Below are 26,260 nucleotides of genomic sequence, written 5' to 3'. Positions count from 1 at the left end.
TGTATAGATTATTTTATTATTTGTTACTAAATGTGACTAATTTTGTAGGGAACGAATGATCAGTAGCCCTGATAGGTAGGCATTAACAGAAAATGTTGGTTGGTGGTGAAAGCATTCACCACCAACCATATATTTTTAAATCTTACAATTACAACTGAACTATGTTTCTTTGGTGTTTGTATTCTTTGTCTATGCTAAGTGTGTTTCTAAGAAAATGTTAAATCAAGCAGTTTTTATAATTTTTATATTTTAAAAAGTTATATTCCCTCGCTACGGTACAGTTTTTGTGTTAAGATAGCGACAAATGTTTCTTACATGTTCTCTGATCTTTTATTTTATGAAACCGGGCGAACATTATGGTTTAAAAACAGCTGCGAATAATATGATACTTACCATATTTATCATTGTGAAAGAGAGATATTTTTTGTGACTGACTAAGAAAACCTATGACTTGGATGTGCAGCAAATATTGATAGATCCAAATTATCAAACGTTCCAACATACCGAAAATTTTTAATGAGAAAAATCGAATTGGTAATAGCTAATATAAAAATATCAAACATACATTTTGGATATACTTTTATAAATAATCTAATCGGTTGTTTAGTTGGAAATTCTGGAAGATTTAGAAATGAGATTTAATGTACATAAAACACAGAAAATACTAGAAGAGTAAAAAATATGTTCCCGATAACAATTTTACAATGAGAGTAAAAACTTTATATTCATCGCAGAACTGATGAATATATTATTTTCAAATGAAATTTATGACAATTTTGAATCTGAAAAACGATGTAAAAATTTGCTAGACGTAAATATCATTGAAACAAATGATATGTCCATGGAAAGGAAGGTGAAAAAGTGAGATGCTTTTTATGACTATCATTTTTTGCTGCTCATCTATTTGGGCTATTAGAATGAAGATTTGTATATGTTATGACTACTGTATTTTAATATTTAAATTATTCTTTTTTGTACTTTCTTTTTTCTTCTTGTTTTGTAATTCTTACTGTTAATTCTACGTCTACAACTTGAAAGTTTCTACAAGCTAGAAAACTATAGAATATGTGAACCTATCTGTGAAAAAGAAAAAAAAATGAGATTTTAAAATTCGTGTTTTTCATTGACTACAGAGAGAGCGACTTGTTTACATACTATCTTGCTACTTCATTCGAGTCTTTTATTACATGAAATGCAGAAATAAACCAAGAATATCTCAAACAATAATTATCTCAGAAAATATGTGAAATGTGTTTGTTTAACACTGGTAACAATTTCGAATATTTTGACTATTCATTTCCTGTAGATATCCGACTTAAGTTTTTTTTTTTTTTTTTTAAAAAGCAGAAGGAAAAACGAAATAAAGATTTGTTTTATAGCGCAACTCGAATTGTTTAATAAGTTTTCGATTTTTTTAAACAAACTTAACCTATAGATATAGTCAAGTTCAAAAAGTTTATAAATGCCAATTAAATTTACAATGTAATTTGTTCACACAATTGGCGCCCAATTCTGTATGTCAATTACACAAAATAATTAAACTTCAAATAGTCCAACACGCTAATCAGGTCTCGAGAAAACACCTTGCGACGCCTTAACGGGTTGTAGCTAGAAGTAATCTTTCATAATCTGAAACAGTATCTCTTCTTGGATTCTTAAACACTGTATAGCTTGGCGATCTATCATCTTTATTTAGTTCAGCTGATACGTGTTTAAAATACACGTTCCGGGCGTAACATCCTCTCTTCAGCCAACTAAAATTATATAAAAAAATACATGGAGTACGTAGAAAGGTTAAAAAATATATAAAAGTGGTAAAAGATATTTTAGAACATACCTCGAAATTATTTATAAACTGGGTATCATCGGTGAATATATATTTATACAGCTTACACATTCGTGGTTAAGATGCAATATGATATTAAGTTTCGAATCAAATTCTGTTTTTTAATGTTATATAAAAAATTCATATTTACTAAATAAAACACGAACAGATATATCTACGTTAGCTTTATACTGTCAGCTACCTCTTTTACTACGCAATTCCATACTAATTAGCATATTTTTACATCGTAAAGAGGTTAGTTCATGATTGATTATAAAAATTTATTTAAAAAAGTTTTTATAAACTTTTATAAGTTATAAAAATTATTAAAAAAACAAAAAATTAGAAAAACTATTAAAAAATATTTCGATTTCTACATTTTTACCTATTTTCCAATTCTTTTCACAATATCCTAAGCCAATTTTCACGTATTTCTATGCTTAAATTTGTATTTATACAGTTTTACTTTTAATGATTTCTACGCTTGCATCATAAAAGAAATCTCCTTTCGGTTCTCAAAGAACACACTGCGAGATTAATTCAGACTTGCCTCGACCACTGAGGCACACTTGAAGTTCCCAACCAAACTTGGACGAAACTGTTGTACAAGTATATCAAGACGTGCCGAATCGAACTTACGAAGTTAACACTTGAAACATAATACTCCCCAACTGCACTTAAAAGCTAAACTTCCTAGAAACCAGCGTTGCCAGATGTTTTTTGCCCTTGTAGCCAAATAATTTTTAAAAAGTAGCCCAAAAGTAGACAACTGCTCGAGCAGTTGGCTACTTTTGAGCTACTTTTGTACCAGGTTTTCTACCTAGTACTTTTGTACTAATTTAGTACCTTTTTACTTGTCCCAGTACCAGATACCCACACCATTTTCCTAGTACCATTCATGAAATCCTGATACCTTTCCTTTCAAAACATTCATTTTTATTCTATATTTCTGTATTTTTTTACTTTACTTTGACAGTAAATAGATGTTTTTATTGCTTCCTCATTCAAATGCAGCAGTTGAACGTATTTTTTTGCAATTAAATTTAATGAAAACTAAACTACAAAATCGAGTTCTTACAGCGATAAATGTTAAACTTGGAAATCATCATCTGCTTCAACCATACAAAAACATTCTAGTGAAAAAGATTCTGATGATGATGATCTTACCAGTGATTTTTCAACGTGATAATTTCAAATTTTAGTACTTCATGTTCATTTTGCTCATTTGATTGTTGTTGAGGAATAATAGCATTCTTGTAATATATGAATTTTGTATGTTACATGTAACACTATATAAGACATTTACAAGAAGCTGACATTGGCAAACAGTTGCAATTAGCGTAACGTTATTTGTTACTAATTTTATCAAAAACAATTAAAATTTATAAAAATTACGCCCTAGTAACCATGTTTGGTACCATTCCGTATAGCATAGCATTTACCATTAGTCATTTTTGTTTATAGATGCATTTTCTTTTCTTATTTCTTTCTTTCTATAATATCATTTATCTGGAATTTATATTAAATTTTCTTTAAAAAATAAGCTATTATAAACTAAAAAGTTTCCTGTCAAGCATGACTGAATACTTACTGGAGCTATCTTTTTAAAAAGTTTAAATTTAATTAAGTGAATTTAAAATTACGCCATTTGCCAAAATATTTGAAAATGCAACTTAATGAGGAAAATTTCCCCAAAGTATTCTCGGTCGTTTCGGAAAGAATGGCTTCAAGAAAAAAATCTTAAAGGTTTTAAAGGTAAACCTTTAAGATTTTTATCTTGAAGTCATTCTTTCCGAAAGGACCGAGAATACTTTGTCCATTTTCCATTTTAATACCAATAATAAATAAATTATAAAACTTATATAAATTATACTTTGTTTAAAAACAAAACGAGTAGACAGCACAACAAGTATTACCGTTCTGTGCGCAAAACAAAGGATGAAATAATTTGTGTAAACAGCCCAAAATGTAGCCAAGTGAAATTTTTGTAGCCCAAAAAGTAGCCAGTGCTCCAAATGCTTTTTTTAGCGCCAAACTGAAAAATAAGTAGCCCAATTTGAAGCAAAGTAGCCAAATCTGGCAACGCTGCTGGGAACTTAAAACTCCACCTTCGACATCAATCCTTTTATACCCGTCGAAAGCGTGTTGGTCGACCAATCAGTGCTTACTTAGCTGTAGCACTATGCAAATAACGTGTGGTGTGATTCCCGGCCGACCAATCAGCGATTACCAGTTGTAACGCTATGCAAATCAGCTATTACTAAGTCATAGTTTTATGCAAATCATGTCGTGTGGCGTGATTATCTACTAACCGACCAGCGACCGAGCATTTAAAAGGCCGTTCAATTGTCTGTCGGCGGCCGTTAATGTCAATAGTTCAAAACAAACACGGGAATCGTGTCTTTACACGATCCAATCGCCACAGATATATACTGATATATACTATATTCAATTATTCATGTACAGTATTCATATTTTAAGTGTTTACTCATGGGTTTAGTAAGGAGTTTAGTCATGATATAAAGTTTATCTAAATGTTTTTTATCCTCATCACTAACATTTCGAATACACATATAATAACGTACTGTACAGTACATATTTTTTTTCTTACTAAAACGGTTTTGGTTGTATTATAATTTTGCATAGTAAACTGCATTTCAATAAGGTGACCATCTCTGTATGCTGACCACGAAGATTACACCGTGTATAAATATAGTTTAAAAAGTACTGAAACATTTTTATTCAGCAAAAATATTATATAGACAATTTTCATAATTGTTTGAAAAACGTCTTACATGTTTGCGTTAAAATCATTAATTGTAAAAATGTACGTTTTTTTTGTACCAATTTTCGTACGTGCGTTAATCAAGCTGAATAGTTTGGCCGAATATTCGGCTATTCGGCCATGCTCCTGGCCGAATATACTATTCGTTGCAACACTAGCAATCACCGATTATTATTGTTGTAGAAATGTAGAAATGTAGCTTCTACAAACTTGAAAATTTCTAAATATTACAAAAATAGTTCTAAATTACATACTTTGTCTCTTGACTAAAGCAAGACAATGAGACACTTACGATACATTCGTGACATGTGTTTTGAATAAACAATTTTCGTAATAAATTATTTGAAACATGGCAAAACTTTATTTTCAAAATTAAAACGTATAAGTTATAACGTATAAACACAAACTTATTTTGCATTGTAGTAAGACTGTAAGTTTGCAAAATGTTTATTGATATACAATCAAATTTACAAATAGTATTCTTGGGTATAGCGATTCCTTTTCGTAAGGAACAGTACATAAGTATTCCGAAGTGATCTTCATCACAATATTCAATAGAGAATTATACATTTCCATTAAAACAATTTTTGACCATACAAATAATTCTGTGTTAGTTCAGTTTTCTTTTTTATTAATATTCCAACAAGAAACAGACAGTTTACAACCTTCAACTTTTACGACATGATATTAAAAACATATACAATATCCAATTGATTTCGATCTTTTCTTTTAGTAGCAGATGCCAACGGCACAGCATTAAAATTTTTCACAATATCACTCAGGTACGTATATGTTTTATTTATACATCTTTGTAGATTCTCTGGGGTAATTCGGGAATTTATCACAACTAGTATATTTACATAAATAGTAAAATTTCAAGATTTAATTCTTTGATTAAAACAATTTTTCACCGAACATTAATTTTAAATTGCAAATTACTAAATGTACAATTTTTGCATTGCTAATAAAGTAACTATCAAACTATCGAATCCGTTTAGAACACGTAATTTTTCTTATTGTGAAAGTACTTAAACTTAAAATCTCACTCGATACAGAACCAATTGACGATGAGACAAATGCTGCCGCTAATTCGAGGTCGGCGTAATTCACAAATCTTGCGTTGCTTAGTGTACAGCAGAAAAAGTGACTTATACTACTACACAAAATGATAAAGTACAAAATCATCGTAAAAGAAAACAGAGGGAAGTTTTTAAATTTTATAATTAACAGTTTTTTATCAATGTTTTATCAACTTAATACATATTATATATATATTACATTAAAAGTAAATTGTCTTTTAGAAAACAGTGGCAACACGAAGAATACGAATAACAAATAGTTATAATGAATAAAGATAATGGTTTACACAAATTTAAGAAGGAAATGACGTCAAGAAAAGAGAAACGAAGTGAATTTATCCTAGCATTAGAGAGAATTTTTTTCGGCTGTTTAGATAGAGGCGATGGTCTTTTCCTCGAATATGCAGGGAAATAGTGATAGAAAAATATAAGAAAGTTTTAAAACTCCCCAAATGTATGACAACTAGTATGTTAGTAATGTTAGTATGGTAATATGTACAGTAATATTACTACATAGTATGTATAGTAAGGGTAATGATAACAAAGATAAAAATTATTAGACTAAAACTTATCTTACCCGTTTTAACCTGGTGCAAGAATTAGGTCGCCCCTGTTCCGAGATTAATTAGAAAATTGTTAGATGGGTCTAAAAATATTTTCGGTTTCTCGAAAAAATGCAAAAAAAAACGCATTTAAAATAATACAGTCGAAGCGAAGTTCTTCAAAGTAATCCTTAACCCTTTCATTTATCCCGCGGAGGAGAATTTAAAAAAAAAATCCTTTTTATTGTGCATTCGAATGGCCTACCCAAACCTTATACCAATTTAAAGTTTCAACTCCTAACTGTTTGGACTTTGTGCTTATTATTGCCAGTAATATTATTATCAACTCATCTCAATTATATATTTAGATATGTATATAGATTATTATTATTAATTCATCTGGATTATATATAGATTTCCGCAAAAACGCAAAAATCAGCATCTAAAGTAGTATAATAGAGGCCGAGTTCTTCACATTAAGCTTTTATCTCCTCCCAATCCCTCGCGGTAAAAAATTTTGAACAATCTCACGTTAGTATACATTGTTGTAGTGTATTCGAACTGTGTACCAAATTACAACTTTCTATTCCTAACCGTTTGGACTATGCATTTATTACAGTATTATATTTATTATCAACCCATCTCGATTATATTACAAGATAACAATAATGTATTGAATGAAATTTATACTTAATCTTTATTTCCTGTCCTGTGAACGAATGCAAATAATGAAATATTGACATTTATAAAATTTATAAATGTCAACCCTGTTGACATTTATAAATTTTTGAACTTCTTATTGTTTAGCAATTGGTATTGGTTTTTCATACTTTTAGTTTTATTTGAATCAAATTTGAAAAATAAATTGTTAACAATAGACTTAAATGGAGTTTCAAGAAATAAATAGAAAAGAAAGGAAAAAATTATCGACAGGAACATCACGAATACGTGCAGCATACACTGTAAAGAAAAAAAAACAGATTATGTTTTCACTGTAAATATAATATAAACGACGTAAAGTAAATAAAAGTTAAATGGGCTGCAATTTAAAAAATTGTAGATATATAAATACACAGTGTCGTCCGTATGTCTGCCCATTTACTCTCGAGCAAGTTATTAGATAGATGAAATAGCGAGAGCACATGTGGAAATATTGAAGGCTAGAGGTCCCCGATTAACTTTATGCAAATATCCGACGAAAACCGAAAGTCACGCGATTTCAACTGAAATATTTTTTTTTGAATAAAGTTACATAGATGACTGACATTGCTCTGTTCTGAACAAGAAAACCTTGGTGTACAGCAGTGTTTCTCAACCTCTAACGAACCGTCGCCCCCTTCAACGTAGTATCGCCCCCTTCAATGAAACCGTTACGTAGTGACTAGTATAATGTTGTTTGTTTAATTATTGAACGATATAACGAATAAAATATCTAATTATTCTTAATATAATGTTTTACTATATCGCCCAGAAAATTGTTTTTAGCCCCCAAAATATAAATTGTTACAAATCGCCCCCTCAACATGGAAAAACACCCACATGGGGCGATATCGCCCCCGTTGAGAAACACTGGTGTACAGTAACAAGACAATACTACTTTGAGACGAACAACATAGTTTTAGTTTATTTAATTTAATTTATATGACTAAAAATTGCAGCCCGGCATAGTGACAATTTCATAATAAAATAACTGCTCGTTTTATAATTTAATTTCTTACCAGAGTTAGCATCGACAAATCAAAAGGTTTTGTAGTGCAAGCAATGACGTATATCAGAGTTAAAGGATGTAATATATAAATTGCAACATTTAGACGATCCAAAATCACAAAAAAATCCATGGACAAAAATTTTCTTATTTTACCTGTAACGAAATAAATTATTACATAATTATTTTTAATGTACAAAGGGTAAATTTATCATACACTGCTGTCAAAAATTTTTTAAACACTTGAAAGTTTTTGTTTATTTTCTTATATTTAATATTAATTTCTTTGCTTTGGTTACTATAAGATATATTTGTTTTGAATTAAATACTTTTTGTTGGAAAATGACTTCATCGGAAGAAATAAATCAAAAGATTATCTGCACATATCTGCTACAGGACACACCATGAAAAACGATTGCACAAGTTATCGAGAATTAGCCATATACATTTTGAATGTTTCTAGGATTAAAGTGAATTTCAAATCTAATAAATTGATTTATTTATACAGCTAGTTCAAATTAATTGACACAAGATTGTATTGTATTAAACTTTAAACGAAGTCTTTACATCAAATGCATTTTCGGCTAATATAATTTTATATCCCAACTTCAGTGTTATGAAGAAACTTCAGTGTTATAAGTGATGACATGATTGTGATAAGAACTAATATTTTTCATAACACAATTTGCGTATTTACTTACGTGCATGAAAACGTAGAAATAATTGACAACTTTAAAACACACTTTCAACAAATTTTTGATTTCTTTTAACTTTAACTTTTAACTGTTTTAAAAGGCAAATCTACTCCTAACACACTAAAGTTAAAAAATCAAAAATTTTTTGAAAAGTGTGTTTTTTAATTTGTTTGTTTCAAGCTATTTATACTTTCTCACGCATGTAAGTAAATATGCGAATTATGTTATGTAAAGTGTTATTGCTTATCACAATAATGTCATGATTTATTATTTTTTCTGTTGTTTTTAATAGCACTGAAGATGGAATATAAAGTTAAATTAGCCCGAAATGCATTAGATGTAAAGATTTGTTTAAAAGTTAAATGCAATAAAGTCCTGTTTCACTTAACTTGGACAAACTGTGTGAAAAATCAACATATTAAGATTAAAGTGATTTTCAAATTTATAACCATATATACAGCATACCAAAAGTTGGAAGAAAAGCAAGCATATTGGGTGCTGAGAAGCAACCCAGGAGTATCATGTCTATAACGAAGTACCAACAGACCATATTGTCAACATTAACTTGTAAAAATAATTTTACTTTAAATATATTCTTAAACCCAGTTTCGAACCAAAACCTACATCAGCTTCAACTACAAAAACGGTTCATACGAAGTAGAGACCCTTTAAGTTTAAAATTGTACTTACCTCCGTTACCTTTGGTAAAATCAATGCACATCCACGTTTGTCCAATTATCCAAGCATACGGAGAAAATATTGTGAATAAAAGAATGATGTTATTATTTGGCGAAGGATCAGTTATGAACGCGTTCATGCCGTGTATTGAGAGTAACATCAATACAATTGCACACATCCACAACGTGAAACGATTTACCTAAGACAGAAAGCAAAATATATAGTTCCGTGATTCATTTATATTTCATAATGAAACAAAATGTAATTATTATAAAGTACATGCAATTTTTTTATCATATTTTTAAAATTTATTTAATTTAAATTATATGCTCTCTATCTTAAATTAGTAGAGATTTGCCCTAGTACATTATTATTTATCTATTTGCAAGTCCCTGCATATCATACTTTCAGGTTAGATAGAATACGAGTCATGTCAATCATCTAACTTTTTTTGAATTTTTGAAAATAATTGAATCTAAATAACATTATAACTACTTACGATGCAAATTGTAAATTAAAGTTAACCAGGGCTTCCTGTGCATTATTTTCCACTCTTGCTCTCCAATTTTGTCTATCTGATATGCTTCTTGAAATTAAGGAAGGACAGTCAGGCAAACGCATGACAATGGGAATTTATAGGTCCAGAATTTTTTTCAAATTGCATCTTAATTAAATGTTCAAAAGTCTTTGTAAACACAATTACTTGACAAATTATAATCAAACGTCTTGTTAATATTGTTATTAATATGCGGATTTTTTTCTTAAAAGCATTATAAGTTAAAACTCATCTGCATGGTAAGACTTCGTGCTGTTGTGTACTTAATTTGCATATTATATATATATATATATCTTACAACGAATTTCGGAAGTTTCGAAATAAAGTGCAATAATTATATTGCACCCAATTTGAGAGCACTTTCAAGTGGGAAAGTCAACTAATACACATGCAGTTTTTGTACTTGTGAAATTCTTCTGTATGATAACCAGGTTAAGTACACTGCCTTAATAAACAGTATTTTAGTTTGGAAAATTTTGTTAAAAGAAAATTTTTTGTAAGTTAATTAAAGACATAGTCTGTCCAAAAAAAATTTTTGTTGGTAACCACCATTTATTCTTTTGACGTGTTCTAGAATACGTCTTTGACGACCGAACCTTTCTTTAGAGGCTACTTGTCCGTCAGGCTTAAAACATCCCTTAAAAAAACACAGAGATTAACCAATCAAAAATTATAACACTAAAATTGCGATTGGTGGATCTTACAGACGTCTTAGGTGCTTTTATATCTACTAAAGAATTTATTTTTTTGGACAGACAGTCTTTAAGTAAAGTATTTTAGTTCTTGTTGGCTTCTTATCTAACAAAATCCGTTGATATTTCTATGCATTACTCGATTCATTTTTAACTGCATTAAGTAAATAGAAAAGTAGATTGATTATTTCTTAAAAATGTCAATACAAGCGTTTCAGATGCTTCCAAAAACAAAGTAACAGTAATTCCAATCTGAAAACTGTGGAGGCAATGAAATGATAATAGTCGGCTAATCGCTCTCAATTGCGAAAAATGTTCTTGCACATTTAAGATAATTTGTGCAGTAGGGTGCAGCACTTTTATTTCAAAATTGCGAAGCACATACCATTTCTCTTTTGCAGTGTTCGAATAAACAAGATTAATCTTCGAAGTTCGTTCGAAAATATACGAAATACGGAACTTAAAAAATGGCAACGGCCAAATTTTGCAACAGAATTTTTTCCCGACAATTGAAGCCACATATTTCGAACAGCAGTGCGAATTAAAATATTTTCGAAAATTAGACAAAGCTTTATATTTAAATATTGTAAGAAATAAAAAAAATTGCAGCACTGTCATGTTACGACGTATTTTATAACAGTCAAGTGTTAATGATATTTAGTGTAATGTTCCGAATTTCTGTTTTTTATACAGATGTAGACATTTTTTTTAAAAGTTTTTAGTTTCTTAAATGTAAATGCTACAAGCAAGATTCTCATGAAAGTTTTTCATATTTGTATAAATGAAAAACTAAACGTGTTCGATGATATTTATTTACCATAAATTAAAATTCAGCTAGTGTAACATCATTCTAAATTTGAGTGGAGTCAAACACAATTATTACCAGCAAGTTTGGACAATTGCTTAGGAGCAATCACATTACATTTTTTCTGACTGGAATTCTTTCTTATTCTATTTTTATTATTAAAATGGTTCTAAAAAGAGATCGTATTATTAGGACATATTTTACCGATGGGGAAGTCATGCAAAATGAGGAAACGTACCCAGAAAAAGAAAGAAAAAACTTTATTATTTCCTGTTTTAAAGATTTTTCTTTTTTTCTGGATATGTTTCCTTATTTTGCAGGACTTGGACACCGGTATAATAAGTTCTAATAATACGATCTGTCCTAGAAAATTGTATAATAAGGACACAAAGGCTTAAAAAGTAATATCATTCTTATTTCATTAATTTAAGGATGACTAATGGTTAAAGACCGCAACATACAATGGCAACTTGTATATATGAAAAATTGATGCTTTTAAATTTAGATAGTTAAAGATCATGTAGGTAAGCAGATAGAGGGGTTGTCATGTGTTATATTTCGAGTGGAGTTGAACTTAATGAAGATTTAAGGAACTTCTTGGACATTTTGTACTATGAATTACGAATAAGAGAAATCAAATACTTTTTAGTATATTTAAAAAAAAATGAATACAGTAATGTATCATGAAAGTGCTGATGTATTCACAAAGTACCTTAAATATATAAAACAGATATTATTACTATAATCTANTTGGTCCATTTTCCCATTTTAATACCAATAATAAATAAATTATAAAACTTATATAAATTATACTTTGTTTAAAAACAAAACGAGTAGACAGCACAACAAGTATTACCGTTCTGTGCGCAAAACAAAGGATGAAATAATTTGTGTAAACAGCCCAAAATGTAGCCAAGTGAAATTTTTGTAGCCCAAAAAGTAGCCAGTGCTCCAAATGCTTTTTTTAGCGCCAAACTGAAAAATAAGTAGCCCAATTTGGAGCAAAGTAGCCAAATCTGGCAACGCTGCTGGGAACTTAAAACTCCACCTTCGACATCAATCCTTTTATACCCGTCGAAAGCGTGTTGGTCGACCAATCAGTGCTTACTTAGCTGTAGCACTATGCAAATAACGTGTGGTGTGATTCCCGGCCGACCAATCAGCGATTACCAGTTGTAACGCTATGCAAATCAGCTATTACTAAGTCATAGTTTTATGCAAATCATGTCGTGTGGCGTGATTATCTACTAACCGACCAGCGACCGAGCATTTAAAAGGCCGTTCAATTGTCTGTCGGCGGCCGTTAATGTCAATAGTTCAAAACAAACACGGGAATCGTGTCTTTACACGATCCAATCCCCACAGATATATACTGATATATACTATATTCAATTATTCATGTACAGTATTCATATTTTAAGTGTTTACTCATGGGTTTAGTAAGGAGTTTAGTCATGATATAAAGTTTATCTAAATGTTTTTTATCCTCATCACTAACATTTCGAATACACATATAATAACGTACTGTACAGTACATATTTTTTTTCTTACTAAAACGGTTTTGGTTGTATTATAATTTTGCATAGTAAACTGCATTTCAATAAGGTGACCATCTCTGTATGCTGACCACGAAGATTACACCGTGTATAAATATAGTTTAAAAAGTACTGAAACATTTTTATTCAGCAAAAATATTATATAGACAATTTTCATAATTGTTTGAAAAACGTCTTACATGTTTGCGTTAAAATCATTAATTGTAAAAATGTACGTTTTTTTTGTACCAATTTTCGTACGTGCGTTAATCAAGCTGAATAGTTTGGCCGAATATTCGGCTATTCGGCCATGCTCCTGGCCGAATATACTATTCGTTGCAACACTAGCAATCACCGATTATTATTGTTGTAGAAATGTAGAAATGTAGCTTCTACAAACTTGAAAATTTCTAAATATTACAAAAATAGTTCTAAATTACATACTTTGTCTCTTGACTAAAGCAAGACAATGAGACACTTACGATACATTCGTGACATGTGTTTTGAATAAACAATTTTCGTAATAAATTATTTGAAACATGGCAAAACTTTATTTTCAAAATTAAAACGTATAAGTTATAACGTGTAAACACAAACTTATTTTTCATTGTTGTGAGACTGTAAGTTTGCAAACTGTTTATTGATATACAATCAAATTTACAAATAGTATTCTTGGGTATAGCGATTCCTTTTCGTAAGGAACAGTACATAAGTATTCCGAAGTGATCTTCATCACAATATTCAATAGAGAATTATACATTTCCATTAAAACAATTTTTGACCATACAAATAATTCTGTGTTAGTTCAGTTTTCTTTTTTATTAATATTCCAACAAGAAACAGACAGTTTACAACCTTCAACTTTTACGACATGATATTAAAAACATATACAATATCCAATTGATTTCGATCTTTTCTTTTAGTAGCAGATGCCAACGGCACAGCATTAAAATTTTTCACAATATCACTCAGGTACGTATATGTTTTATTTATACATCTTTGTAGATTCTCTGGGGTAATTCGGGAATTTATCACAACTAGTATATTTACATAAATAGTAAAATTTCAAGATTTAATTCTTTGATTAAAACAATTTTTCACCGAACATTAATTTTAAATTGCAAATTACTAAATGTACAATTTTTGCATTGCTAATAAAGTAACTATCAAACTATCGAATCCGTTTAGAACACGTAATTTTTCTTATTGTGAAAGTACTTAAACTTAAAATCTCACTCGATACAGAACCAATTGACGATGAGACAAATGCTGCCGCTAATTCGAGGTCGGCGTAATTCACAAATCTTGCGTTGCTTAGTGTACAGCAGAAAAAGTGACTTATACTACTACACAAAATGATAAAGTACAAAATCATCGTAAAAGAAAACAGAGGGAAGTTTTTAAATTTTATAATTAACAGTTTTTTATCAATGTTTTATCAACTTAATACATATTATATATATATTACATTAAAAGTAAATTGTCTTTTAGAAAACAGTGGCAACACGAAGAATACGAATAACAAATAGTTATAATGAATAAAGATAATGGTTTACACAAATTTAAGAAGGAAATGACGTCAAGAAAAGAGAAACGAAGTGAATTTATCCTAGCATTAGAGAGAATTTTTTTCGGCTGTTTAGATAGAGGCGATGGTCTTTTCCTCGAATATGCAGGGAAATAGTGATAGAAAAATATAAGAAAGTTTTAAAACTCCCCAAATGTATGACAACTAGTATGTTAGTAATGTTAGTATGGTAATATGTACAGTAATATTACTACATAGTATGTATAGTAAGGGTAATGATAACAAAGATAAAAATTATTAGACTAAAACTTATCTTACCCGTTTTAACCTGGTGCAAGAATTAGGTCGCCCCTGTTCCGAGATTAATTAGAAAATTGTTAGATGGGTCTAAAAATATTTTCGGTTTCTCGAAAAAATGCAAAAAAAAACGCATTTAAAATAATACAGTCGAAGCGAAGTTCTTCAAAGTAATCCTTAACCCTTTCATTTATCCCGCGGAGGAGAATTTAAAAAAAAAATCCTTTTTATTGTGCATTCGAATGGCCTACCCAAACCTTATACCAATTTAAAGTTTCAACTCCTAACTGTTTGGACTTTGTGCTTATTATTGCCAGTAATATTATTATCAACTCATCTCAATTATATATTTAGATATGTATATTGATTATTATTATTAATTCATCTGGATTATATAGGCTATAGATCTCCGCAAAAAAGCAAAAATCAGCATCTAAAGTAGTATAATAGAGGTCGAGTTCTTCACATTAAGCCTTTATCTCCTCCCACTCCCTCGCGGTAAAAAATTTCGAAGAATCTCACGTTAGTGTATATTGTTGTAGTGTACTCGAACTGTGTGGCAAATTACAACTTTATATTCCTAACCGTTTGGACTATGCATTTATTACAGTATTATATTTATTATCAACCCATCTCGATTATATTACAAGATAACAATAATGTATTGAATGAAATTTATACTTAATCTTTATTTCCTGTCCTGTGAACGAATGCAAATAATGAAATATTGACATTTATAAAATTTATAAATGTCAACCCTGTTGACATTTATAAATTTTTGAACTTCTTATTGTTTAGCAATTGGTATTGGTTTTTCATACTTTTAGTTTTATTTGAATCAAATTTGAAAAATAAATTGTTAACAATAGACTTAAATGGAGTTTCAAGAAATAAATAGAAAAGAAAGGAAAAAATTATCGACAGGAACATCACGAATACGTGCAGCATACACTGTAAAGAAAAAAAAACAGATTATGTTTTCACTGTAAATATAATATAAACGACGTAAAGTAAATAAAAGTTAAATGGGCTGCAATTTAAAAAATTGTAGATATATAAATACACAGTGTCGTCCGTATGTCTGCCCATTTACTCTCGAGCAAGTTATTAGATAGATGAAATAGCGAGAGCACATGTGGAAATATTGAAGGCTAGAGGTCCCCGATTAACTTTATGCAAATATCCGACGAAAACCGAAAGTCACGCGATTTCAACTGAAATATTTTTTTTTGAATAAAGTTACATAGATGACTGACATTGCTCTGTTCTGAACAAGAAAACCTTGGTGTACAGCAGTGTTTCTCAACCTCTAACGAACCGTCGCCCCCTTCAACGTAGTATCGCCCCCTTCAATGAAACCGTTACGTAGTGACTAGTATAATGTTGTTTGTTTAATTATTGAACGATATAACGAATAAAATATCTAATTATTCTTAATATAATGTTTTACTATATCGCCCAGAAAATTGTTTTTAGCCCCCAAAATATAAATTGTTACAAATCGCCCCCTCAACATGGAAAAACACCCACATGGGGCGATATCGCCCCCGTTGAGAAACACTGGTGTACAGTAACAAGACAATACTACTTTGAGACGAACAACATAGTTTTAGTTTATTTAATTTAATTTATATGACTAAAAATTGCAGCCCGGCATAGTGACAATTTCATAATAAAATAACTGCTCGTTTTATAATTTAATTTCTTACCAGAGTTAGCATCGACAAATCAAAAGGTTTTGTAGTGCAAGCAATGACGTATATCAGAGTTAAAGGANATCTTATTTTCGCTTTACCGAGTGCCTAGTAGGTAATGTGAGGATTACCTAGATACTCTGCACATTATCTAGGTAATTTGAGAAATGGAACAGTTTTCACAACTTTAACGGATCACCCTAGTTAATTTGCAGATTATCTAGGTAATGTACACATTAACGACTTTAGAGCTTGGAAACACAGTAATATTACTACTTAGTATGTATAGTAATGTTAGTAGTTAGCACAAGTATGTTATTAATACAGTACAATTAACAACAGTTGTGAAGATACTTTGGATAGTATATGAAACAAGAAAATGTAATTTATAAATGTTTCCTAAACCATATAACTAGGTTATGGACACCTGCTGTCTGTAAGAAATATAGTATGTATAGCATTTATAACACTTAATAAATGAATTGCAACACGACCGATAACAATATAAACAATACTACTCGAGTGTATATATATATACTAGCAGATGAGCCCGGCGTTGCTCGGCAAAAAAGGTAATGATAGCAAAGATAAAAATTACTAGGCTAAAACTCATCTTACCCGTTTTAACCAGGTGCAAGAATTAGGTCGCCCCTGTTCCGAGATTAATTAGAAAATTGTTAGATGGGTCTAAAAATATTTTTGGTTTCTCGAAAAAATGCAAAAAAAAACCGCATTTATAATAGTACAGTGGAAGCGAAGTTCTTCAAAGTAATCCTTAACCCTTTCATTTATCCCGCGGAGGAGAATTTAAAAAAAAAATTCCTTTTTCTTGTGCATTCGAATGACCTACCCTAACCTTATACCAATATAAAGTTTCAACTTCTAACCGTTTGGGCTTTGTGCTTATTATTATCTGTAATATTATTATCAACTCATCTCAATTATATATTTAGATATGTATATTGATTATTATTATTAATTCATCTGGATTATATAGGCTATAGATCTCCGCAAAAAAGCAAAAATCAGCATCTAAAGTAGTATAATAGAGGTCGAATTCTTCACATTAAGCCTTTATCTCCTCCCACTCCCTCGCGGTAAAAAATTTCGAAGAATCTCACGTTAGTGTATATTGTTGTAGTGTACTCGAACTGTGTGGCAAATTACAACTTTATATTCCTAACCGTTTGGACTATGCATTTATTACAGTATTATATTTATTATCAACCCATCTCGATTATATTACAAGATAACAATAATGTATTGAAAGAAATTAATATTTAATCTTTATTTCCTGTCCTGTGAACGAATGAAAATAATGAAATATTGACATTTATAAAATTTATAAATGTCAACCCTGTTGACATTTATAAATTTTTTAACTTTTTATTGTTTAGGAATTGGTATTGGTTTTTCATACTTTCAGTTTTATTTGAATCAATTTTGAAAAATAAATTGTTAACAATAGACTTAAACGGAGTTTCAACAAATAAATAGAAAAGAAAGGAAAAAATTATCGACACAAACATTACGAATACGTGCAGCATACACTGTAAAGAAAAAAAAACAGATTACATTTTCACTGTAAATATAATATAAACGACCTAAAGTAAATAAAAGTTAATTGGGCTGCAATTTGAAAAATTGTAAATTTATAAATACACAGTGTCCTCCGTATGTCTGCCCATTTACTCTCGCTATTAGATAGATGAAATAGCGAGAGCACATGTGGAAATATTGAAGGCTAGAGGTCACCGATTAACTTTATACAAGTTTTCGATGAAAACCGAAAGTAACACGGTTTCATTTAAAATATTTTTTTTTTTTTTTGAATAAAGTTACATAGATCACTGATATTGCTCTGTTCTGAACAAGAAAACCTTGGTGTACAGTAACAAGATAATACTACTTTGAGATGAACAACATAGTTTTAGTTTATTTAATATAAATTATATGACTAAAAATTGCAGCCCGGCATAGTGACAATTTCATAATAAATTNCTGTACCCCTAAACAATCTATTGCGTACCCCTAGGGGTACGCGTACCACAGGTTGGGAATCGCTATTTTACACCATTGTTTACTAGAAGTATAGAATGTAGGTTATAACTTTACAACATATACTTTTATTAAGAGAAAATATAATTGCATTTGTCTGGTATATGATAAGAATAACAATAATTAGATTGTTAGAAATAACAGCAAGGGTAAATAAGACACTTTGAAGATGATAGAATGAAAACAAATAACATAAATGCCTGTACCTTCGAGAATAATTAAGATTATCAATATAAACGAATGCGGATTACCCAAAGCGAAGTTGTTATAATGTATTAGTAATAGAAAACGACGGTCTTCAGCACGATACTTCTGCTTATTACACATTGTTTCGAAGTATTTCGAGTGCTTGGAGGAACTGCTTCTTAATTAACAAAAAAAATGTTCTTGCATATGAAAAATCTTTTGTACCTCTCGCTTCACCTTACGATATGATATAGGTGAGAAGGGTGAATCCTCGCTGCGTTAGACTGGTTTTTGGAGACTAGTCAAGATGGTACAGATAACAGTTCTACTATATAAGAGAGAAGTTGAAGTGTTCAGTCATTGAAGGCGAAATTCCTGTTATAAAAACTTATCTCCTCAATACATCGCTGCGAACTAATAATGTCTTCCGTAATAACGAATATTGATAGTACAGTCGATCCCCTATAACACTGGTTCCTATAGTTCGGATTCCTATATCACGGCGAAAAAATTGCGACAGTATTCGTACAAACATGATAAAAAAAACTCCTATAATTCGGTGAAACGTCATTGCCGACTCGTGTCGCGACAGGATTGCACAAACCTTTGAGTTTAAACGAGCAGCATACCTACCAAAAACCATTTATTATTTAACGTCCATAAAAATTATATTTATATTAATGATGTCTCTAAAGTTTAGCAAATTTTTCGCGATAAAAAATAATTTATCAGGAAGCCCGCGAACGCCTTTCGATGACAATCTCCACGACGAAAACAAGCTTAAGCAACGGCGTAGTCGAACGGTGCACACTCGGTGAGTAATTCTACAATTTTTTGTTTATAGCATAGTTTATATGGATTATTCCCAAAAAATTATACGTATTTTTGAAATGTTGAGTCGAATTAGTCTAAAATCGATTAATTTTATGGAAGAAACCTTTCAAACAGCCGTAGTCCGTAAACTGCATACGTGCCGGGCTGTGATTGGCTGGACTCCTAAAAGCTGGATTCATAAAAACAGGAACGTATCTAACGTGTTATAGGAGGGTCGAATGTACAGGCAAAATAATATATAACGCTGCATGTAGAATGTTTTTATAGTTCCTTGAATAGTACAAAACAGAAACGAACAGAAGAATCATGAATTGACTTATGTTAAAACGTCCCGAATACACTTGAACCTGTTTCGTACTTCAATATATTGAAAAACATATTTTAGTATTTAAAAATTGTACTTTTGAATAACTTACTGAACATCGGTAGAATATCCGTGTACGAATGTGCAGTTATATGTTAAAATGAACACAGCAGTTGTGGAAAATCCTATTAAGCTCAAAGTGATCATTGTTATAATTCCAATTTTCGGCCACCTGAGAATTATAAAATAAATTGTACTATTAACCAGCTATATATTATTGTAATACATCTGTACTTATATCAAATTTCACATTTTATTATAATTTTACCTTTCAATATTATTTTACTAGTTATGGATAAAATTAGACTTAATGGAATTAGTTCAATAAAAAGAAAAAAGTAATTTTAATTACTGATTGAAATAAAGTATTTGATATAAAAATAAGCTTTTATCATTTGATTTCACATGATGTAAACTACGACATAAACATATTTAAATCGAATATAAAAATTATAATAAACTTTTAAAAAATTTAAATTTGATAAAAAGAAAAGGTGTTAAGAAAGTCATAAGATATGATATATTAGAGTTATGAATATTTTTGTTTGATATGTATCAATTACAAAACACTTTCAATATTAAAAGACATGACTAAATCTATTTAATATAAAAAATAATTCAACGAGAGTTGCGTAACTTTCCCAGCTGTTATAAAATTTATTTTGAAAACACTTCTATACTAATAAAGTTTTTGTTTTCATATTTATTCTAAAATTCCAAAAAGTTTGATTTTGTAATTATGGGTTAGTTTTATATAAAAAAAAAGTTTAAACGTCAAGAAAGATTAAAATCTTTAAGTTTTGTGCATCACGAGACACATGACCCTTCTCTATGTTTGCGCCCTCTTGACCATTCACTAATGAAATTCAATGGCTTCGATGCCGTTCACATTCAAGCCACAATTTTTAACTTAGTTTCCTTATGTATATTTTCTTGTTTTGTATACATAACAGCAGGGAAAGTATAATGCACGGGTCATTCCTACTTAGAAAAGCCTTAAAAATGTAAAAAGTTGACAATATCCACTTTATCAAAACATGTATATACAGTGTCAAAATTTTCCCAAAGCACGCAAGAGACTATTTTAAAAAACTAAAAAAATCTTGTAAAACACATTTCGTACGAAAAACTTTATATATATATATAAATTTAATGGCATGCTTACGTATATATTTATATTATAACTATGTGAACAACGTAATTATTTAATTAATCACAGTAAAATACAAATAACGTACTCATTGGGAAAATGCTTTCAGGCGTAACTGTACAGGCAAATTAGCGACGTTTAAGGAGGGGCCAGATTTTTCAATAGGGTTGCGATTAGGCAACCACACGAGCAAGTTAATATTTTGATCCCGAAGCCACGACATTGACTTCTTGAATGTGTATTTTGGATAATTTCTTGCTGTTAAACGAAAGAAGTCTTATCAATGTGGTAATAATCAACAGGCTAGAACAAATAATATGTGTAACAAACGTAACTTGGTGGAAATGAAGTTCTCCAATCTATTAAATGTGTGAGAACCGAAAGGCCCTGGGTCTAAGTTAATAATTTTATTAATATGTTTAAAATATCGACAAAATATTACTTCATTTTGTGTGAAAAAATTAGTGTTTTAGAGTGGGAAAAATAGATGACGGATGTCACTTCCTTTACACAGAAGAGAACATCCGCTGTTTTTCCCGTATCTGGTTAAAAATCTCGCTCAGATGGGAAATGGTTACCCCTCATTCATCCCCCTTTCGTCCGTTCTCACGAAAGAGTTACTGGAAAGAGTTACGAAAGAGTTATTGGTCGAAATTTTGAAATAAAAGGAGAAATTAGTCATAATTCGAGGAGTTCTCCGACCGATCTGAAAGTGTCTAGACTCCACATACGTTTCCCTCCTGATGACTAACGCACTATACGAGTCACTTAGACTAAGTCCCAGGTCTATACGTAGAAGTGATACTTTTGTATTTGTGAACATAGTGATCTCCCATACGAAGAAGGAAAGGAACTTATATACAAAGAAGAAGACGACGACATCTGAAACAGGTCGTATGTTTATAATAATTTTGTGAGCTCTCTCTCTCTATCGCGTCCTTGCATAGATTCAGTCCTAGTCTATAGCTTGTCGTATATTCGTTGTTATTGATTATTTGTATCCGTTTGTTTAGATTTATTAAATTTACTTTTGTTTATTATACAAAAATGTCTCTTAATTGGGTGTCCGAATCAGATCGTATACGCGTGTTAATCCGCGTATAATAAGATTGATTAACTGGTGTCAAGGAATCCTGACTTTATACGCTCTCCTATGTAAACTTTTTACGATCGGATCTTACGATTCGAAACTCGGAGAACTAGTCTCACCGACTAGCTGCCGATTAAGTGTTACTACGATCCTAAGCGGAGTTGTACCCCCGGCTGATCTCACAAATGTAAGGACTGGCATTTCAGGTATAAAATACGAAATACAGCCCCAGACTGCCACCAAATTTCAATGTGGCTCATTTATAGTGTTTTTCCAATAAGTACAAAAACTGATATTTTCCTGCCGATGCAAACTGTTTCTGTGGTCGTGATCGATAGTGCTGGATGATAGGTAAGCTACGAGACCCGGCTCAGTTGTCTCTGATCCTTTGGAGTATATAGATCGCACCCGAACAGGAAATATGTTTATTGCAAGCGTCGAGAGTCAAGCTGCAAGCAATCATCGAACAGAGTTTTGCCACCAAATTTTGCGGAAAATTGAAAAACTTCGCAACTGAGAGTTTGGATATGATCCGTGAGGCTTGTAGGACGAAACCGTGTTCAGTACACGGGTTTTGAGTGGCATAAAACTCCAAAGATGGCTGGCAGACGTCGAAGACAAACAACGCGCTGTAGTCCGACAGCGACCCAAACCGATGAATGTCTCTAAAGTGGAGGAAATTTTAAGGAATAGGATCGGCCGCTCCGAAAGGAGATCGCCGATACTTAGATGCTCCATCAAGACAATGCGCCCAGTTCCACGTCGCTAATTGTGAGGGAGGTACTGGCCAAACACAACGTCTCAACGCTGCCCCAACCATCCTACAGTTCAGATGTGGCTCTTCCGACTTCTTTTTGTTCCCTCGTATCAGAGGAGCCTGAAGGACATCGTTTCGAAACGATTGAGGCGGCCCAAGCGCCTTCGACAGGGTGCCTGAACAGCCTTGCGGTTGCCGCCTTCCAGGTAACGTATGAAGACTGGAAAAAAGTTGGCAGTGGTGTATTGATGCAGGCGGGTCATATCTTGAAGATTATTAGCTTATTGTTCATGTATCTTCAATAAATTTCTTTTAATAACTTCAGTCACCGATGTAGTCAGTACTTACTTTCGGCTATATAATCCAACTATATTAATTTTGGGCTCATTCGATCATACAATCTTATTTCAATCTTCTAATGTTCAGTCGTTATACGGTTTGTTATAATGAAATCGCTTCTGTTTATGTAATTTGAAAACTCAGGAAGCCTACACTTACCAAAGTGTTACTATACGCATCTGCGGATACTTGAAACACTCACTTCTAATATTAAGCCATGATTCAATTCCAACTTTAACTGTTACGTATCTTCTCGTTATTGTGAGATCAGCCAGGACGTAGATCTTAGTCTACGACACTTACGGCGCGCGATCGTGAGATCGGCTCTCGTAACGTTTTATAGGAGGGCGGTAAATTTAAGAAAAGGGGATTCAAGACTGTGAGGTCTTTATCCCAAATTGTCAGGGTCCCGACACCAGTTAATCAATCTTATTATACGCGGATTAACACGCGTATGAGATCCGATTCGAAATCAATTTAAGAGACATTTAAGTATATTTAACAAGAGTAAATTTAATAACTCAAAAAGCAAAACGAATACAAATATCAATGAACGAGGGATATCAATAAGACAATTAAGCTACCCGAGTTAGGATAGGATTTATACTATGTCGATGCGCGATCGAGAGAGAGAGCTCACAAAATCATTCTAATACATACGACCTGTTTTGTTGTCGTCGACCGTCTTCTTCTCTGTATGCAAGTTCAGTTACTTCTTCGTATGGGAGATCAATACGTGCACACATATAAAAGTATATTTCCTACGTGCAGACTTATTCCGTATGTGACTCGTCTGAGGACGTTGGTCATCAGGAGGGAAACTTATGTGGAGTTTGTATGCTTTCGGATCTGTCGCTGAACTCCCCGAATTCAGACAAGTTCCCTCTATATCTTCTGAATGCCGACCAATCATCGGCCAGTAACTCTTTCGTGAGAACGGATGAAAGGGNATTTAATATAAATTATATGACTAAAAATTGCAGCCCGGCATAGTGACAATTTCATAATAAATTAACTGCTCGTTTTATAATTTAATTTCTTACCAGAGTTAGCATCGAGAAATCAAAAGGTTTTGTAGTGCAAAAAATGATGTATATTTGAATAAAAGGATGTAATAAATAAATTGAAACATTTAGACGATCCAAAATCACAAAAAAATCCATGGACAAAAATTTTCTTATTTTACCTGTAACGAAATAAATTATTACATAATTATTTTTAATGTACAAACAGTAAATTTATCATACACTCTGGCAAAAATGTTTTAAACACTTGAAAGTTTTTGTTTATTTTGTTATATATAATCTTAATTTCTTTGTTTTTGTTATTATAATGAAATATTAATGAATATATGCTTTGAATTAAATATTTTTGTTGGAAAATGAGTTCATCGAAGAAATAAAGCAAATGATTATCTGCACATATCTGCTACACCAGTGGTCCCCAACTCCCGGGCCGCTGACCGGTACCGGTCCGTGGATCAAACGGTACCGGGCCGCCCAAGGAACATTAAATTACTGGTATTTCCATTTTAATTGCTATGGTGTATTTCTCTCGAGTTTGTGCTACTTTTAATGGACGACGGAACAACGGAATAAACTGGACATAAGAAACACACTTCGGGTGCCATTGTCTCTTATTACCCCCAGAAGGAACCGTCTTGTTGTAAAGAAACAAGCTGAGAGTTCTCATTGATTTAACGTTCTAGTGAGTTAAAATGTTAAATCACATTATATTCATTTTTTGGTGTAACTATAATTTATTTTGAAAACATGTTTAAATACAATTAAATTAAAATTATTAAATTAAANAACACTTGAAAGTTTTTGTTTATTTTCTTATATTTAATATTAATTTCTTTGCTTTGGTTACTATAAGATATATTTGTTTTGAATTAAATACTTTTTGTTGGAAAATGACTTCATCGGAAGAAATAAATCAAAAGATTATCTGCACATATCTGCTACAGGACACACCATGAAAAACGATTGCACAAGTTATCGAGAATTAGCCATATACATTTTGAATGTTTCTAGGATTAAAGTGAATTTCAAATCTAATAAATTGATTTATTTATACAGCTAGTTCAAATTAATTGACACAAGATTGTATTGTATTAAACTTTAAACGAAGTCTTTACATCAAATGCATTTTCGGCTAATATAATTTTATATCCCAACTTCAGTGTTATGAAGAAACTTCAGTGTTATAAGTGATGACATGATTGTGATAAGAACTAATATTTTTCATAACACAATTTGCGTATTTACTTACGTGCGTGAAAACGTAGAAATAATTGACAACTTTAAAACACACTTTCAACAAATTTTTGATTTCTTTTAACTTTAACTTTTAACTGTTTTAAAAGGCAAATCTACTCCTAACACACACTAAAGTTAAAAAATCAAAAATTTTTTGAAAAGTGTGTTTTTTAATTTGTTTGTTTCAAGCTATTTATACTTTCTCACGCATGTAAGTAAATATGCGAATTATGTTATGTAAAGTGTTATTGCTTATCACAATAATGTCATGATTTATTATTTTTTCTGTTGTTTTTAATAGCACTGAAGATGGAATATAAAGTTAAATTAGCCCGAAATGCATTAGATGTAAAGATTTGTTTAAAAGTTAAATGCAATAAAGTCCTGTTTCACTTAACTTGGACAAACTGTGTGAAAAATCAACATATTAAGATTAAAGTGATTTTCAAATTTATAACCATATATACAGCATACCAAAAGTTGGAAGAAAAGCAAGCATATTGGGTGCTGAGAAGCAACCCAGGAGTATCATGTCTATAACGAAGTACCAACAGACCATATTGTCAACATTAACTTGTAAAAATAATTTTACTTTAAATATATTCTTAAACCCAGTTTCGAACCAAAACCTACATCAGCTTCAACTACAAAAACGGTTCATACGAAGTAGAGACCCTTTAAGTTTAAAATTGTACTTACCTCCGTTACCTTTGGTAAAATCAATGCACATCCACGTTTGTCCAATTATCCAAGCATACGGAGAAAATATTGTGAATAAAAGAATGATGTTATTATTTGGCGAAGG

At 31.1% G+C, this 26,260-nt stretch overlaps 1 protein-coding gene and 1 long non-coding RNA gene across 2 annotated transcripts; both read right to left on the bottom strand.

Annotated features, from left to right (window-relative positions):
- Positions 1-1,385: 1,385 nt before the first annotated feature.
- LOC111617738 lies at positions 1,386-2,452 on the bottom strand. Its single transcript, XR_002755471.1, has 3 exons — positions 2,211-2,452; positions 1,838-1,940; positions 1,386-1,754 (listed from the first exon to the last, which is right to left on the bottom strand). It is a non-coding gene; the product is annotated as an uncharacterized LOC111617738 (long non-coding RNA).
- A 4,556-nt stretch (positions 2,453-7,008) lies between these two features.
- LOC111617740 (nose resistant to fluoxetine protein 6-like) lies at positions 7,009-9,448 on the bottom strand. Its single transcript, XM_023359030.1, has 3 exons — positions 9,322-9,448; positions 7,950-8,092; positions 7,009-7,191 (listed from the first exon to the last, which is right to left on the bottom strand). The coding sequence occupies exons 1-3, from the start codon at positions 9,446-9,448 to the stop codon at positions 7,009-7,011; spliced, it is 453 nt and encodes a 150-aa protein (XP_023214798.1).
- Between the last annotated feature and the right edge of the window lie 16,812 nt (positions 9,449-26,260).

The sequence above is a fragment of the Centruroides sculpturatus genome, unplaced genomic scaffold (assembly GCF_000671375.1).
Source record: "Centruroides sculpturatus isolate CEXI.00-Female unplaced genomic scaffold, Cexi_2.0 scaffold1967, whole genome shotgun sequence".
NCBI classification, from domain to species: domain Eukaryota; kingdom Metazoa; phylum Arthropoda; class Arachnida; order Scorpiones; family Buthidae; genus Centruroides; species Centruroides sculpturatus.
The sequence above is the reverse complement of the archived record's forward strand: the minus strand, read 5'-3'. Positions and strand labels throughout refer to the sequence as shown.